Consider the following 14,565-nt stretch of genomic DNA (forward strand, 5'->3'; position numbering starts at 1 on the left):
AAAAATTCATTTAATTGACCACGTCAGCAAATAATACTAAGTTGGTTACCACATTACTCGCCACATCAGCATGATAACAGGTTAATGCTTCAATCGGTTACCCAACTACTTAAATGTTTAAAAATTTACATTTTACTACCAAAATGTTAGTTCTGAAAGTACGTTACCTAAAATATGAATCAAGTTAAAGAACGTTATTTTTTCATGCAATTTGCCCATTTAAATTATTATGCATAATAAGCAATATTTAATGCTTAATAAGTTATTTTAAATAGTTTTTACCAAATGCTTTATGGTATAAGACCCAAGATCAAATAGAAACATGTGAAACTGGATTCATAGATGAAATAACATATTTGAAAATGAAAACTAAACCCGTGTAAATCAACCAAAACCATCCACTAAGTTGGATTTTAGACTACGATTCATATTGTTTTACATGTTTCGTTCTTGTGTACAGACATGAATGCGTGTTTCATGTATAAATGTATTTTTGTGGTTTTTTCACACTCAAAACATTACGGGACGTTTTATCTACGTATGAACATCGAATGTTTCACATGATACAGACCAATTCTTATGGTCTTGTAACCTTTAAAAGGTTTCTATATAATCCGTCCCATACAGTATAAATGATTTGGGATCATGTGATACCAGACTGTTTTGTGAGACCCATGAGACCATATAAACAACACTGAACCTTCACAGTGTTTTTATAGTGAATATTCGGTGTTTTTCGTACCTTCATAATGTTTTGTTATGAAGTTTCGATGTTGTTTTGTGGTCTCACGGGTCTAACGAAAACAAGCTGATCTAATGGCATTATATGGATGACAAGATGTAGACCACCATATCAATAAAAACAAACCATTTCATTATATAATGAGGCTTCAAACACATAAACAACAGTTTTCAAACACTAAACCTTTAAACACCAAAGCGGCGGCGGCGGCGGCGGCCCGTTTACAACTAGAAACCAACCTCTTCATTCATTCATAATCCCCGAAACGAAGAAAAAAAACCCAACATTAAAACACTTCCTTCTGTCCGCTCGTCTGTTCTTCTCGATATATATCACGCCATTCAAACTTCCACATCTTCAAGAAGCCTTTTCCGGATCTGCTTTATCTTCCAACACAAACCCATTAGCATCTCCAGATGTATATGCTTTTAGAATTGGGTATGTATTACACTCTTTAATGAACTAAATGACAATTTTACCCTTAACAACATAAATTAAGGATAAAATTGGAAAGTAGACACGTAGGAGTCAGTTACCAAATGCTTACACGAGGTAAGCGTTTACCGGGTGTCACTTACGTTACTTGTGAGCATGGCAAGGATGAAGAATCTTACCCGGTAAGAGGCGGTCTCCCAACTTTTTGTTCCACCTATTTTGGTGGGAATTTAGTCATGTTATGTCTCAGTATTAGGTGTTGTTTGTTTTTTAAGAGGTGTTGAAGTCTGAAGTCTTATTTCACTTTTGATTGATAAGAGAACGTGATATAATAAGTTTTTGTCCAATCCTGTCATGTCCTATCTCGCATACCAAACACACCCAAGGAGACCAATTTAAAGGATGCAACATTCTCACAAATAAGCCTTGACCATAACTTTGACCACCTAAAACCTTCCACAATTCTTTCACCTGTTTACCTCACTCTCGTTCGTCCAGTCCTGTCCAAGTCATGTTCCATCAGTGTACCTAACCCACCCATACCTAACCTATATCAATCACACTCCAAGATTCTCAAAGTATACCTTTATCTTGTATTAATAAACAATATTCACTCTTCTTCTTTACAAATTACAATCTTCAGATTTGCAGGTTAAAATGTTCACTTAAGGGTCGTTTACCAAACACAACCAACAAGAGTCTCTCCCTCACGTGCCTTATCGGGTAATATTTTCGGCCATCAAGATGGATTGGTGGTAAGAGTCTTTTCACTCACTTAAAGGGTAAGATTATCGGTGTTTGTCATGCTCATCAGGTAAGGTAAGTGACAGTTCGGTAAACGGCCCTTATTATCATTCCTCTTAACTTCAACTCTCCAAGTAACACATCCTGCAAAAGCTCAAAGGTATCTATCCTTATTCTCTCAAACAATATTAGCTTTAAACTGTGGCTTTCATATGCTTAATTCATTATGAATAAACATCTAAATATATGAAACAAAGCACATGTATTTAAAGAATGCGTCAATTAAGGCATCTTCTAGTTTATTGTAGTGGGCATGTAAACAGTTGAGATGCAGTGCAAATCCTGACACTTAATCGAGCTTAACAATTTCCCTTCAGTGTAGCTTAGTTAGCAAAAAGGACACAACGACTTTGCTTAAATATACAGCAGGTAAAAGTTCGAATAATGCTATTGGTATATATACCAGTGTTGGGCTCTCTCCTGCGGGTGCATCCATAGAGAAACTATGTGTCTTGGTGTAAAGATTCTTAGGCCATGTTTCTTACTTGCACAATGCATTTAACGGGCTCATAACTGTTTAGTATTGGCTTAATGATATAGAAAGTGGCTTATTCAGTAAACTTTTCGGGGGAGCTTTATGCAGAAAGCCAAAGATTTTCCAAACCTGGTCCTCCCAGTTAAAGAACATGCTCTTTCCATCTATGAAACAACCCTTGCAAAAAAATCTTCCTAAGCAATACAAATAAATTAATCTACACAGACAGCCTTATTCATACGGGACTTCATGGAAAACCAACCAAATGCCCCAGAGTGTCATCTTGGTTCAAATCTAGGATTGTTTTAAGACTATATTCACCTTTATCTTCTTCTGCAAAACAATCTGCAATTCTTTGATTAATTGTATATCGATCACCGAGTTGAAAACGTTTGAATATACATTTGTATTTACCCCGCTTCTACAAACCTTTCTGTTCGATCAATGTCATCCCTTTGGGACCAACAAGTGGAGAATGAGTGGAACCCCTCCGCTGGTCTCAGCCGCTTAATCAGCTCTAAAATGCGGTTCCGGGGTGTTGTGTCGGGTGGCAGATTCCATGTGGGGCCGGTCGGGATAGCCGGTAATAACATTTACTCAAATTGAGCTTAAAATTCAATAAGTTCGATCTAATAATAGAACCAAAGGCAGGTAAAACCCTAGATTCAGAAGAAACCCTAACCTGTTTGCTTGTCGGATGCATCATGAAACTCCGGTTCCTCCTCCGGCACTGGATGCAGCTCGCTGCCGCCGTTCTTATCACTCAGCCGAAGCGGCGATCCGACTCGGATTCCTCCATCCTTATCGTCCGGAAACCTCACAACCACCACAGGACACACACAGTGATGCACACAGTAATCGCTCACACTCCCAAGCCTCTGCCCTTTCGTCGTCCTTCTAGAAGCACCAAACCCTCGGCTCCCCATTATTACAGCACTCAACCCTAACCTTTCAACCTCTAAACACAATCGTTCCTTCATATCATGATCTTTCACGATGTGGATCTTGAAATTGATCTGAGAATCGACTAACGGCTTCGCCAGATCGTTCGCTTTGGTTGTTGTAAACGCATCGAAATCGTCTTCCAGCTTTTGCTGCGATTCTTCATCGGTGGCGGAATCGGCATCGGCATCGGAGGCTTCGACGACGCCCCAATCTGCGCCGTACAGGACGGAGGTAGGACGGACGTGGAGGAGTATCACGGCGTCTCCAGGGCGGAGGTAATTCTGAACGGCCCAATTCACGGCGTATGCACTCTCGTCACTTAGATCGACGGCTATCGCGACTTTTCGTTGAGTTCCGGCGGTTAAAGTGCCGGATTTTGGAAACCGAGGGGATGCTGGTTGGACGATGATCGCCGGCGGCGGCTTTTCAGGTGACGCCATGAACCAGTTATTTGAAAAGCTGAAATTGAAATATGTACAGGGGTAATTTATGTAATATTGTGATAGTTGAGGGGAGCAGAGTGCAAGTTTCTTTCAGTCTCCGGTGCTGCTATGGAGGTTGTTTTGAGAGTGTAGAAGCTTGAAGAAGAAAGAGGAGCAATGATTCCCTGTGGACGGTGCTGGATAAGCTTATGGTAGGCGTCAGTCTACAATTGGCCCAACTTCTTTTGATTTTCGTCAAATAAATATTTCAAATCAAAACAAATAATAATAATAATAAAACAAAATTCTAAGGTGGAATTTGGTTTGTAAGAATATTTTTGGATGAAATAGAATATGTTAAAAGGATTTGACTTCGAAAGAATTGAAATGGAATATTGTTAGATTTGATCAGTTGTTAGAGTTGATCACTTGTTTGGTTAGCAGACATTGAAATGGAATCTGTTAAGTAATTTGAATCTGTCTGTTTGGTTCACAGAATGTAGTTTTAGAATTAGAATGAAATATTAGTAAATGACCAAAACGCTCTTTTTAGAAAATTTTAATTTTTTGGAAAAAAAAAATTTAATTAAAAATACTTTAATAAAATAATTATTTAATATGTAAAACAATATAAAATACACAACTCAAATATAACCATAAACCAAACAACGTTATTAAATCAACGGTGGTCGGCGGTGGTTCAAATCGATGGTTGTCCGTTGTCATTCAGATGGCGATGGTCAGCAATGGTTCAGATCGATGGTGGTCCGCGATGATTCAAATGATGGTTCAGATTGGTTGTTGTTCAAATCAGCATGATTCAGATCGGACCGGTGGTCGGCGTGGTTCAGATCGATGGTGATTTGTGGTGCTTCAGGCGGCGATCATCGAATGTGGTTCAGATTGGTGATTCAGATCAGTAGTAGTCGACGATGGTTCAGATCTATGGTGGTCCGTGGTGGTTTCAGATCGGTGGTGGTCGACAGTGGTTCAAATCGGTGGTGGTCCATGATGGTTCAAATGACGATGATCTACTGTGGTTCAGATCAACGGTGGATCAAATCGATGGTGGTTCAGATCGATAGTGATCGACGGTGGTTCAGATTGGTGATAGTCGATGGTGGTGGTCGTTGGTGGTTCAGATGTTGATGGTCAACGATCGTTCAGATGGCAGTGGTCGATGGTGATTCAGATCGACGGTGGTCGAAGGTGGTTGACAATAGTCATATTGGGTTTTATGAGATTATAATATATTGGGTTATGTGCATATTTCGTATTATGAAAATAGAGAATTTCACTCAATCAAAATACCATGTAGTTGCTAAGGAATGTTAAATTCTTTTATTTGTGGAATTTATAGGATTTTGAAGATTCATTTCATGAAAAATAATGAACCAAACGATGGAATGAAATTTGGTCAATGAAATTTAACATTTCAATTCCATTAGATTCATTCAAAATCTGCAAACCAAACGCCCCCTAAGTGTTTGTTTGTTAAAAATTATTGGTATACATGACTGTTTGGCAACGACTTATTGATATAAAAAGTGAATTGTTCAGTAAGATTTTAGGAGGAAGCTTTATGCAGAAAGCAAGTTTTTTCAAACTTGTATCTCCCAATTAAAAAAAGGAGTTTCTTTTATCAATAAAAAAACTCTTCTAAACAAAAAAAAAATCTCAATTAATACAGACAGATTAAACCATAAAGACAACTTTATCCATATAAGACTCAAAGGAAAACCAACCAGACAGCTTTCAATCTAATTTATCTAAAATTTAATATAATAAATCTAGTTAATATTTAATCAAGTGATTTTTCGGAGCAAAACTTCATCTGCAGACCTTTTATTTCTGATGTACAAAGCAGATCTTACTACTGAATCTAGAAAAGAATTCAGAAAAATCGTATTTCGCAAGTCCTTCGGCTCACTACGCCTTTTTTTATGTCCCAATCAGAGTTGTGAGTCATTTTTGGTCACCGATAAGTAATGATAACGTTGCTGGTGGCCTTGGCTTCTTTTGTTGTTTTTGTTCCTTTGTCTGATTTAATTCCGATTCGTTTTGTTTCGTGTTAACTTGTTTCAAAGCAGCTTTGCTGCTTGCAGAAGCACAAAGCGTTTTTCTGTACGTTTCTTTGGCTTTTAATAAATTATCTGTCTTTTCAGAAAAAAAAATGTAACAATGAAAGAGATGAACATGTTTTTTTTAAAATCACGAGTCATAATAGGATTAAATATCGAAATAAAAACATTCGTAAAAAATATTTAAAAAAACTATAAATCATCTGTGTGCGTCTAAAACGTCTAAAATTGCATTGGTGAGTTATGAAACCCAAAATCTTGTAATTCGTGACGCTAAAATATCGTAAAAAATGCATTGAAAAGTCTATCAGGAAAATGGAAGAAATCGGAAGTTGTCTCGATAAGCATGTCGTTCCGAATCTGAAAGAACTGTTTCTTACAAAGAGTGTTATGAAGAATTTAACGCCAAATTAAGTCGGAGCCAACACGTAAAATTACTGGTATTCGTACAAATTTTTGAGCAAAAATAAGGTTGAGTACCGACAACTCCAACCAGTCTCGCATGACACCCTACCCCCAAGGAATTAAAGGAGAGTTTAGCATGATTGTTGGAGCAATCTTTTTTTAAATGTCTAAAATATCCAAAATAACATAGCGGTTAAAGATGCTCTTAAAAGGTGTCTCGGCCATTTCAGTGGTTTTTTTCCAAAAGAAATAAAGCATTTACCAAATATGTTTAGAACATTTACAACTCATACCAGTATTTAACTGGAAAAAGCGCACTACAAGAAAGAAAAGATTTGAGCACTGAGACGCATGGAAGTTGCAGTGTAGATCAAGACAATGTTTTGTATGATCACATTCTGTTGAGTTTTTAATGTGTTTGAAGGTAAAAATGGACGTCGTTTTTAGATTTATTTTCTGCTGCAATGCAAGAATTTGATATTGGGATAATTTTACTCTGTATTAAAATATAAGAAGTACTGAAACGTGACAAATGATAATAAAACAGTAATAAATGAACTGGGTTTTATAAACCGATAATTGAGTATAGAAGTCATGAGGTGAATCGAAGCCAATTATATGTTATTCCATTGCTCAAAACATCATACATGATGGATGATCAGAGTAGAGCTGTTCACGAGTAGGATGACCCGTTAGACCTTCTGTTCAGTCTGCTAGAAAATCAGGTTTAAACTACCATTCTTGAAGAAATGGGTAGATCTGAACTGAACTGACTTTTAAAATTAATGGACGGGCATGGACGCTACAAACAGAATATGGGTAGGCCCACCCAACACATTAATTTTTCTATAATTAATTAATTTTTTTAATTAAAATTGAAAAATCTCGATACTTACCAATTGACACTTAAGACCCGTTTATCAAACACTTATCCGGTAAGTGCTTAGCGGTAAAATTTAACACTATTGTGTACTTACCGGGTAAGATTTTAGTCCACCAAAACGACATAATATACAATAATTTACCTGGTAAACGTTTACCGTGGTAAGAGACGTCGCCCTCACTTACCGGGTAAGACTTTTGATCTTTGTCTCGCTCTTACCGGGTAAGATTCTTGGTCCTTACTATATTCATCCGGTGAGGTAATGTTACTTGGTAAGCGCTTACCCAGGTAAGCGTTTGGTAAACGGCCCCTTAACTATAACTCATGATAATAACACTCTTTAGAAGTCTAAAAACATAATTACCTTAATTTAAGATCAATTCCTTATTATCTCATTTGGTCATTTCATTTATCGATGTTCTATATTTTGCAAAGCAAAATTTTCATAAATTATGTACATTGTTATGTATCTACGTCTAACTTTAAGTTGGAAATATCATCGTGTATTTTAAATTATTTTACATAACTTGTTATTTTATATAAGTTTTATTTTCTTAAAATGTAAAAAGATTTTTAGACTCTTTAGCCCATGAACAAGCCCGGCCCATTTATAGGGCAGATAATGAAAAGTTTTGAAGCCCGCCAAAAAGAGTTTGGGATTTCTATATTAGGCTCGTTTGACAAGAAAAATAGGTTAAACCCAGTTCAAATTTACTAAATAAATTGGTCCTAAATATACTAGAAGGGTACTCGCACAATGCAGCGAGATACATCTCGATTTTTAGTGTTTCGCTTTTTTTTTGTCTTAGTCGATATTATAATATGGTTTTATATGTTTTTTTTTTGAGAAAACGATACTGTTTTTATTTTTGAATAAAATATAAATATGAAAATATTATATAAAAATATATTGATATTAGTATTAAACTAATATTTAAAATTCTCCTTTTTTGTGTATTTCTTTGATTCATTTTTTTATTTTTTATTTAATAATATATTTTTTTATAAAAATAATAATTAAGTATTTTGTTAGAATTATCATAGTTATATTTTAGTTTTTTATATTTAAAATGAAATGTTATCCTCTATTTGATTATTTTTATGTGAAGTTAGTTACACGAATTCAAAAATGAAGCTTTAATAAGTTGTATTTACACACAGTTTACTTGTAATCTTGAATTTTAAGTAATATGCATAAATAAACAATACTTAATGCATAAAAATGGTTTTTAAGAGTTTTTTTTTTTTTTTTTGTAAGGGTGTCCGGGCCAAAGCCCGACTAATCCCCGACAAATTTGGAGGCTAAACATGGCCCCACTTAAATGTCGCCAACACTCCCCTCCCAGGGCTCAAACTTGGGTTCATGACTATGCCATGCTCAAGCCTTTACCACTAAGCTAGAAGGCCTTTGACGGTTTTTAAGAGTTTTTGTCAAATGTTTTATAATATAGTATAGATAAAATTATGATAATAAACTCTTGTTTTCTGAATTTCACTTTGGAAAGAAATATGTATGTCAAAGTTTTAAGAGAAAACAAGAGGTATAAATGATACATAAGTAAGAAAAGTGACCAAATCGATTTGTAGAAATCGTATCTCATCGTATCCGTTCCATTCGTTCGTCCTCACTCATGTAACTTGGCTAGCAGTTGTAACTACGCCCCCGTGAGAGCCCTCTATTTGACTAACGTACTCCCCCCCCCCCCCGACCGGGATTTCTAAGATGAAAAGTGTTATGACTAATTTATTATGGGATTCCAGTGGTGTTAAAAGACCTCTGACAGATAAGCCGGCGTATGATAATATTCGACAAATGGGAAAGACCCCGACCTCCCAGAGGCTCCCGAGAAAGCTATTTCAACGTTCCGGACAATAGAGTTGATTGGATTTGTAGATTCGAAGGTTATAATGAGTCAAGACAGCTCTTTTGGAAAACAGTAATTTGGACAACTCTTTATTTGATTTGGTACAATCGTAACAATCCAACTTTCATTGGGGAAGTCTAGGCTTCATACTGATTGGTTTTATGCGGTATAACTTCTCTCTTTCCACTGGTCCCAAAATGTGCCAAATTTTTCAACATCTTGTGGGCTGATTGGTATTTGGTGGGGAGGGGGATGAGGTGTTTTTAGTTAGTTCCTTCTTATCGTTTAGTATAATTACCATGAGTAAGTGTTATAGCCTGTTTCCCATATGATAACTCTTATTTTTAAGAGTTATTTCCTATTTATTTTCTCCCTTTTTGCTATTATTAAATACCCAATTTTCTTGTTTTTACCCTTTTATTCCAAAAAGTTTTAAAAAGATGATGAAACACAAATGAAGAAGTATTATTCTAAAAACCTGTATTTTTCTGACAGCACTGTCCACTGTGGCACCGGTGTGGGAAGTCTACCAGCCTTGTTACAGCTTCTTGGGAAACGTGCAACTTGAAGATTCCTCCAGATATTTTCTCCAACTGTATATGAGTTGTCTTCCTTCTTCTATTTTATTTTCTTTTGTATTTTTCTAACCTTGTACTAATTACCCTTAAGGTAATGATTGAGTGTCCTTTCTCCCTTCCTCTCCCCTATATAAAGAGGCCTTGGGGAGCCATTTTGAGGTGTGTCCAACACCATCTAAGACATTACTTCTCTAGTGTGTCTCTCTTCTCTTTTCTTAATTATTATTATGCTTTTTAATTAAATGCCTTTAATTTATGTCTTTAATTTTTATATTTTACTTCCTTGTACTTGTAATTTAGTTTTACATTAATGCAATTTATATTTCAGTATTATTTTATGTCTTTAATTACTTTTATTATGTCTAGCTAAATTATTTGTATGGGTGTGGGTGTGAGTTTAACTTAGGATGTTTTTATAATATTTGAGTGTTTTTATCTTTTATCACTTCGTAACTTGGTCACTTAAGACGGTGCCTAAAATACGGATAAGCTGATCACTTTGAAGTGTTAATATTAGATCTTAGACCCAGAGATGGGCGGATCCGAAATACGGCTTAAATGATGCACAATGAACTCGAGAGGGTCTTTGAATAATTACGTGGAGACGCGAATTTTGCATGCATCTAGCTAGGGGTTAAGCAATAGGTATTTTTATCACAAAGAGATTTGGGTAAGAATCACATTTCTTTTACTTTTTAGATAGATCGGCAAGTTCCGAAGTGGTAAACATAAAAACCTTGTGGAATTTTATGAGGCCCGGTTATAAAAGTTCACTTTCGAGAGATCGAAACTTTTATAAACAACTTGTAAAAGTCTAACCATTTTATTGTTAATTTTATCTTAAGCAACACTTGCACCCATGCCCATATTTTAATATTAGAAGTTTATTCGTTAATTAGCTAGTCGATCTTATTTCGGTCTTTTTACAAAAAAAAATCCAACTTTATTTTACATCTCGAAACTCGTGCAAGAAGTTCATGAAAAATCTCTAAATCTCTACCTTCTCTGTGGGAACGATCTCGGTACTTTGTACCACTTTATTACTTGCAAACGATCATAGTGTCGGCGTGCTCTTGCACCGCCACTGTGGGGACATTCTGCCCACTAGGAGAACACGAACGATCCTAGCCCTACCACCATACTCAGTGGCTTGGTCGAACCAAGCCTTCGCAATTTCAGAATCCCCCTGCCGAATGGTGATTTTCTCGTTGTTTTGTTGTTGTGTTTTTCTTTCTAGTGGACGGTGATGGTTATTTTTCTTGATTTGTAGAATTCGTAACCAACTCTCCTTTTGTTTCTTTGCTTTACTTAACGTTTTACTTTATCTTTCAAAAAAATATACATAAGAGTCATAAAAATTAGGACCCAAAATATCTATAAAATTGTATATGAGATAAAGGTGATCATTTATAGGTTCGGGTTATTTAACTTGTTTTTTTATTAAACGGGTATAATTAGGGGTGGCAATGGGTCAGGTTGGATTGGGTTCGGGTTCAACCAATTTATTAAACATGTTGAAAATTTCAACCCAAACCCAACCTGTTAACTAAATGGGTTGACAACGGGTTGACTTGTTTACGATTTTCTGAACCCAACCTGTTAAATAAATGGGTTGAACCTGGGTTGAACCTAGGTTGAACCTGGGTTGACCCATTTAATTTTAAATTTTAAATTAAAAAAGACTAGACTATTTAACTTTTTTGAATACAACACAACCACAAATACAAACAAATTGTCTAAAGTTTGAATAAAACACAATCACAACAAATATATTGTTCAAAATAAATTGAAATTTTTTAAATTTTAAGTAATTCGACTTCCACTTTCACGAACCCCAAGTTCACTCTCAGTATTACTTCATCTTGATCCTCTACTTCTCTTGAAGAGTTGGATTGGACTTTGGAGGCGATAAATGAGTAATGGACTAAAGAGTTTTCTTAGGATTTCATGATGATTAAGAGTAATGGAGGCAATTGAAATTTAGAGTTAAAGAATAAAACAAAATTATATAATATTTTAAATGGGTTGGAAACAAGTTAAAAATTCTTAATAAAATTATATAATATTTTAAATGGGTTGAAAACAGGTTGAAAATAGGTTAAAAAGTTCAACCCAACCCAACCCAACCCAACCCATTTATTTAAATAGGTTAGGTGGGTTGACCCATTTATTTAAATGTGTTGAAATTCTCAACCAAACCTGCTAATTTTGGGTTGGGTTGGGATTGGATTAGCGGGTTGAGTCATTTTTTTGCCACCCCTACGTATAATACATCAAACTTCAACCCATTTTATGGGCTTGATAAATTTCTCATATCTGTCCTATAAATGGGTTGGGCTTGCATAGGCTAATTGGCCTAATTTAAATTTAAAAAAACTTATATTATGTAAAATGATACAAAATACATAATAATATTGTCTATTTAAAATAAGACGTAAAAATATAAATAAATGTACATAACTTAAAGAAAAAAATAGTTTTACAAAATATAAAATATGTACATAATAAATTTAATTATAAAATTATTGGAATATTGGTTAATTTTGTATAATAAATATATGATAATGTGATATCTATATTATATTATAAAATATTTGATTAAAACTCTTAAAAATCATTTTATGCATGAAGTACTTTTTATTGATGCATATTACTTAAAATTCGAGGTTGCAAGTAAATTATGCGTAAGTACAACTTATTAAAACTTTCTGTTTGAATCCATGTAAGTAACTGCAGATAAACATAATCAACTACATGATAAACATCTTAATTTAAATATAAAAAATATAAAATATAATTAAAATAATCATTGAGTTATACTTATAACAGAACACTTAATTATTATCTTTATAAAAATTATATTATTAAATCAAAATAAATTACTTCGTTATTAAAACTAAATTAAATTATAATAAAAAACTTGTATTAAAGAAATTACATAAAAGACGAGAATTTTTAAATAATTAATTTGATAATAATATCGATATATATATTTTATAATTTTTATAAATAAAACCATTATCATTTTCTCAAAATCACATAAAATTATATTATATCAAGAAGCATAAAAAGACAAAAGTTAGGGGAAAGAGATATAAATACTCATATTTTACTTTTGGTTGAGGATAATGTTTTTTTTATTAATCTAGATATCCAGCCCGCTATGTAAACTGACTAATTCCAAGATGACCATCTTCTTTGTAGATAACTCATTCACCGCATTTGAACCTTTGTGGCCACAAGAGGATTTTTATTTCTCATTGAATTTGAAGTTGGGACCTCCTGGTATTTTTGATCTTTGGAGCCAAACTCAAACCAATCAGGCATCACCTTTGTAGTTGTGGATAATGTTGTCATGGGGTTTCCATCAACCATTATTTGGTTTAGTATTACGTGAGTCTTTGGTCTCTTAAGAGGTCAACTGTTCAAATTTCATTAAAAGTAAGGAGGATGTATGAGTTTATTTGTTCTATTTTTCGTATATATTATATACTTAAAAAAACAATTTTATTTTACAAAATTATTCAACCAAAACAAATTTCTTCAATATTCGATTAAATGTTTAAATTTATTATAATATTTAATTTGATTTAATTTAATAATTATAAAGTTTTGAATTTTGTAAAAGAATTAATGTAAACTAAGTTACTTGTTATTTTTCATTTAAATAAGACAAAATAAAGTTTTGAAACATTAACTGGATACCACTTCACTCGTCACATCATAATGGTAACCAGTTAATACTTCAACCGATTACCCGAGTACTTAAATGTTTAAAATTTTACATCTTAGTACAAAAATGAAAGTTTTGAAAATACGTTACACACAATAAGAATCAAGTTAAAGTACGTTGTTTTTTCATGTAATTTATCCAAAAATCAAATACGTAAAAAAAATTACATCCAACCCCAAAAGCTATTATATTTTGGCAATTTTGACATTGTTTATAATATTAAAATATTTTATAAATTCATCATCCCAATATACTTTTAAAAACCTTTATAAAAATATCTGACACATTCAGCCTTATTGATGGAAACAATTTATTTTATTTTAGCAATTTATAAATTAATTATATTATTAAATAAATTCATCAGTTCAATACAATTTTAAAAAGTTGTATAAAAAATATAACATATCCAATCGAATTGGTGGAAACAATTAAAATAATATAATACTTTCTCCTTTTTTTTTATTAAACTGGATATCCAACCCGCTATGCAAATCGATTAATCATAGTTTGACCACCTGCTTTGCGGGTAGCTCAGAGTCACTGCATTTGAACATCCATGACCAGAAGGGAATTTTTATTCCTCTTTGGATGTGAACCTGAGACCTCCATACAACTCCTAACAACTTATTTATTTTAGCAGCTGAAACAAAAAAAAAAACTCATAATTAAAATCTATGTTTCAACTGATTGTTTAATATTCCGAAAACATCTCCAATATATATATATACTATATTTTTTCCTTTTTTTTAAATTTAGAGATTTATCTATTCTCTCTCATACTTTCTGTATTTTAAAAAATAATTTAGCATAACTGTTTAAGCAAACTTTATCTGAATTTATAAATTAATATAACTATTGAAATGCTCTTAATACCAACCTTTTAATTAGTCATATTTTGGAGGGAAAAGTCTAAAAAAACCCAATGGACTTTAGTGTTTGGAATGATTAAGTCCTTTGACAATTTTTTGAAACAAATAAATCGTTGGACATTCCAAAACATGTTAAATAACTCATTGGACAATTTTTTGGAACAAATAAGTCCTTGAACATTCCAAAACATGTTAAATAACTCATTGGACAATTTTTTGGAACAAATAAATTCTTAGACAATTTAAAACATGTTAAATAACTCATTGGACAATTTTTTGGAACAAATAAGTCTTTGGACAATCCAAAAACATGTTAAATAACTCCTTG

General features: G+C 33.4%; 1 protein-coding gene across 3 annotated transcripts; it reads right to left on the minus strand.

Annotated features, from left to right (window-relative positions):
- Nucleotides 1-853: 853 nt before the first annotated feature.
- On the minus strand, nt 854-3,974 carry LOC112526323 (universal stress protein PHOS32-like). Of its 3 annotated transcripts, none has more exons than XM_025136583.1 (2): nt 3,139-3,974; nt 854-1,122 (listed from the first exon to the last, which is right to left on the minus strand). In XM_025136583.1, exons 1-2 carry the CDS (start codon nt 3,839-3,841, stop codon nt 1,100-1,102), a joined length of 726 nt encoding a protein of 241 aa, XP_024992351.1. In that variant the 5' UTR covers nt 3,842-3,974; the 3' UTR covers nt 854-1,099. The 3 variants fall into 3 exon arrangements, with proteins under 3 accessions (XP_024992351.1, XP_024992350.1, XP_024992352.1); XM_025136582.1 differs by having other exon boundaries at nt 854-1,128; XM_025136584.1 differs by having other exon boundaries at nt 854-1,119; nt 3,139-3,968.
- Nucleotides 3,975-14,565: the final 10,591 nt, after the last annotated feature.

Source organism: Cynara cardunculus, assembly GCF_001531365.2.
Source record: "Cynara cardunculus var. scolymus isolate 2C chromosome LG 14, CcrdV1, whole genome shotgun sequence".
Lineage (NCBI taxonomy): Eukaryota > Viridiplantae > Streptophyta > Magnoliopsida > Asterales > Asteraceae > Cynara > Cynara cardunculus.

What these genes read in the sequence shown, in the direction of transcription:
- LOC112526323 (XM_025136582.1), bottom strand. Translation starts at nt 3,841, where the DNA reads ATGGCGTCACCTGAAAAGCCGCCGCCGGCGATCATCGTCCAACCAGCA. An exon ending in TGCATCCGACAAGCAAACAG is followed by an intron (nt 1,129 to 3,138) that starts GTTAGGGTTTCT and finishes TTGTGTTGGAAG; the next exon opens with ATAAAGCAGATCCGGAAAAG.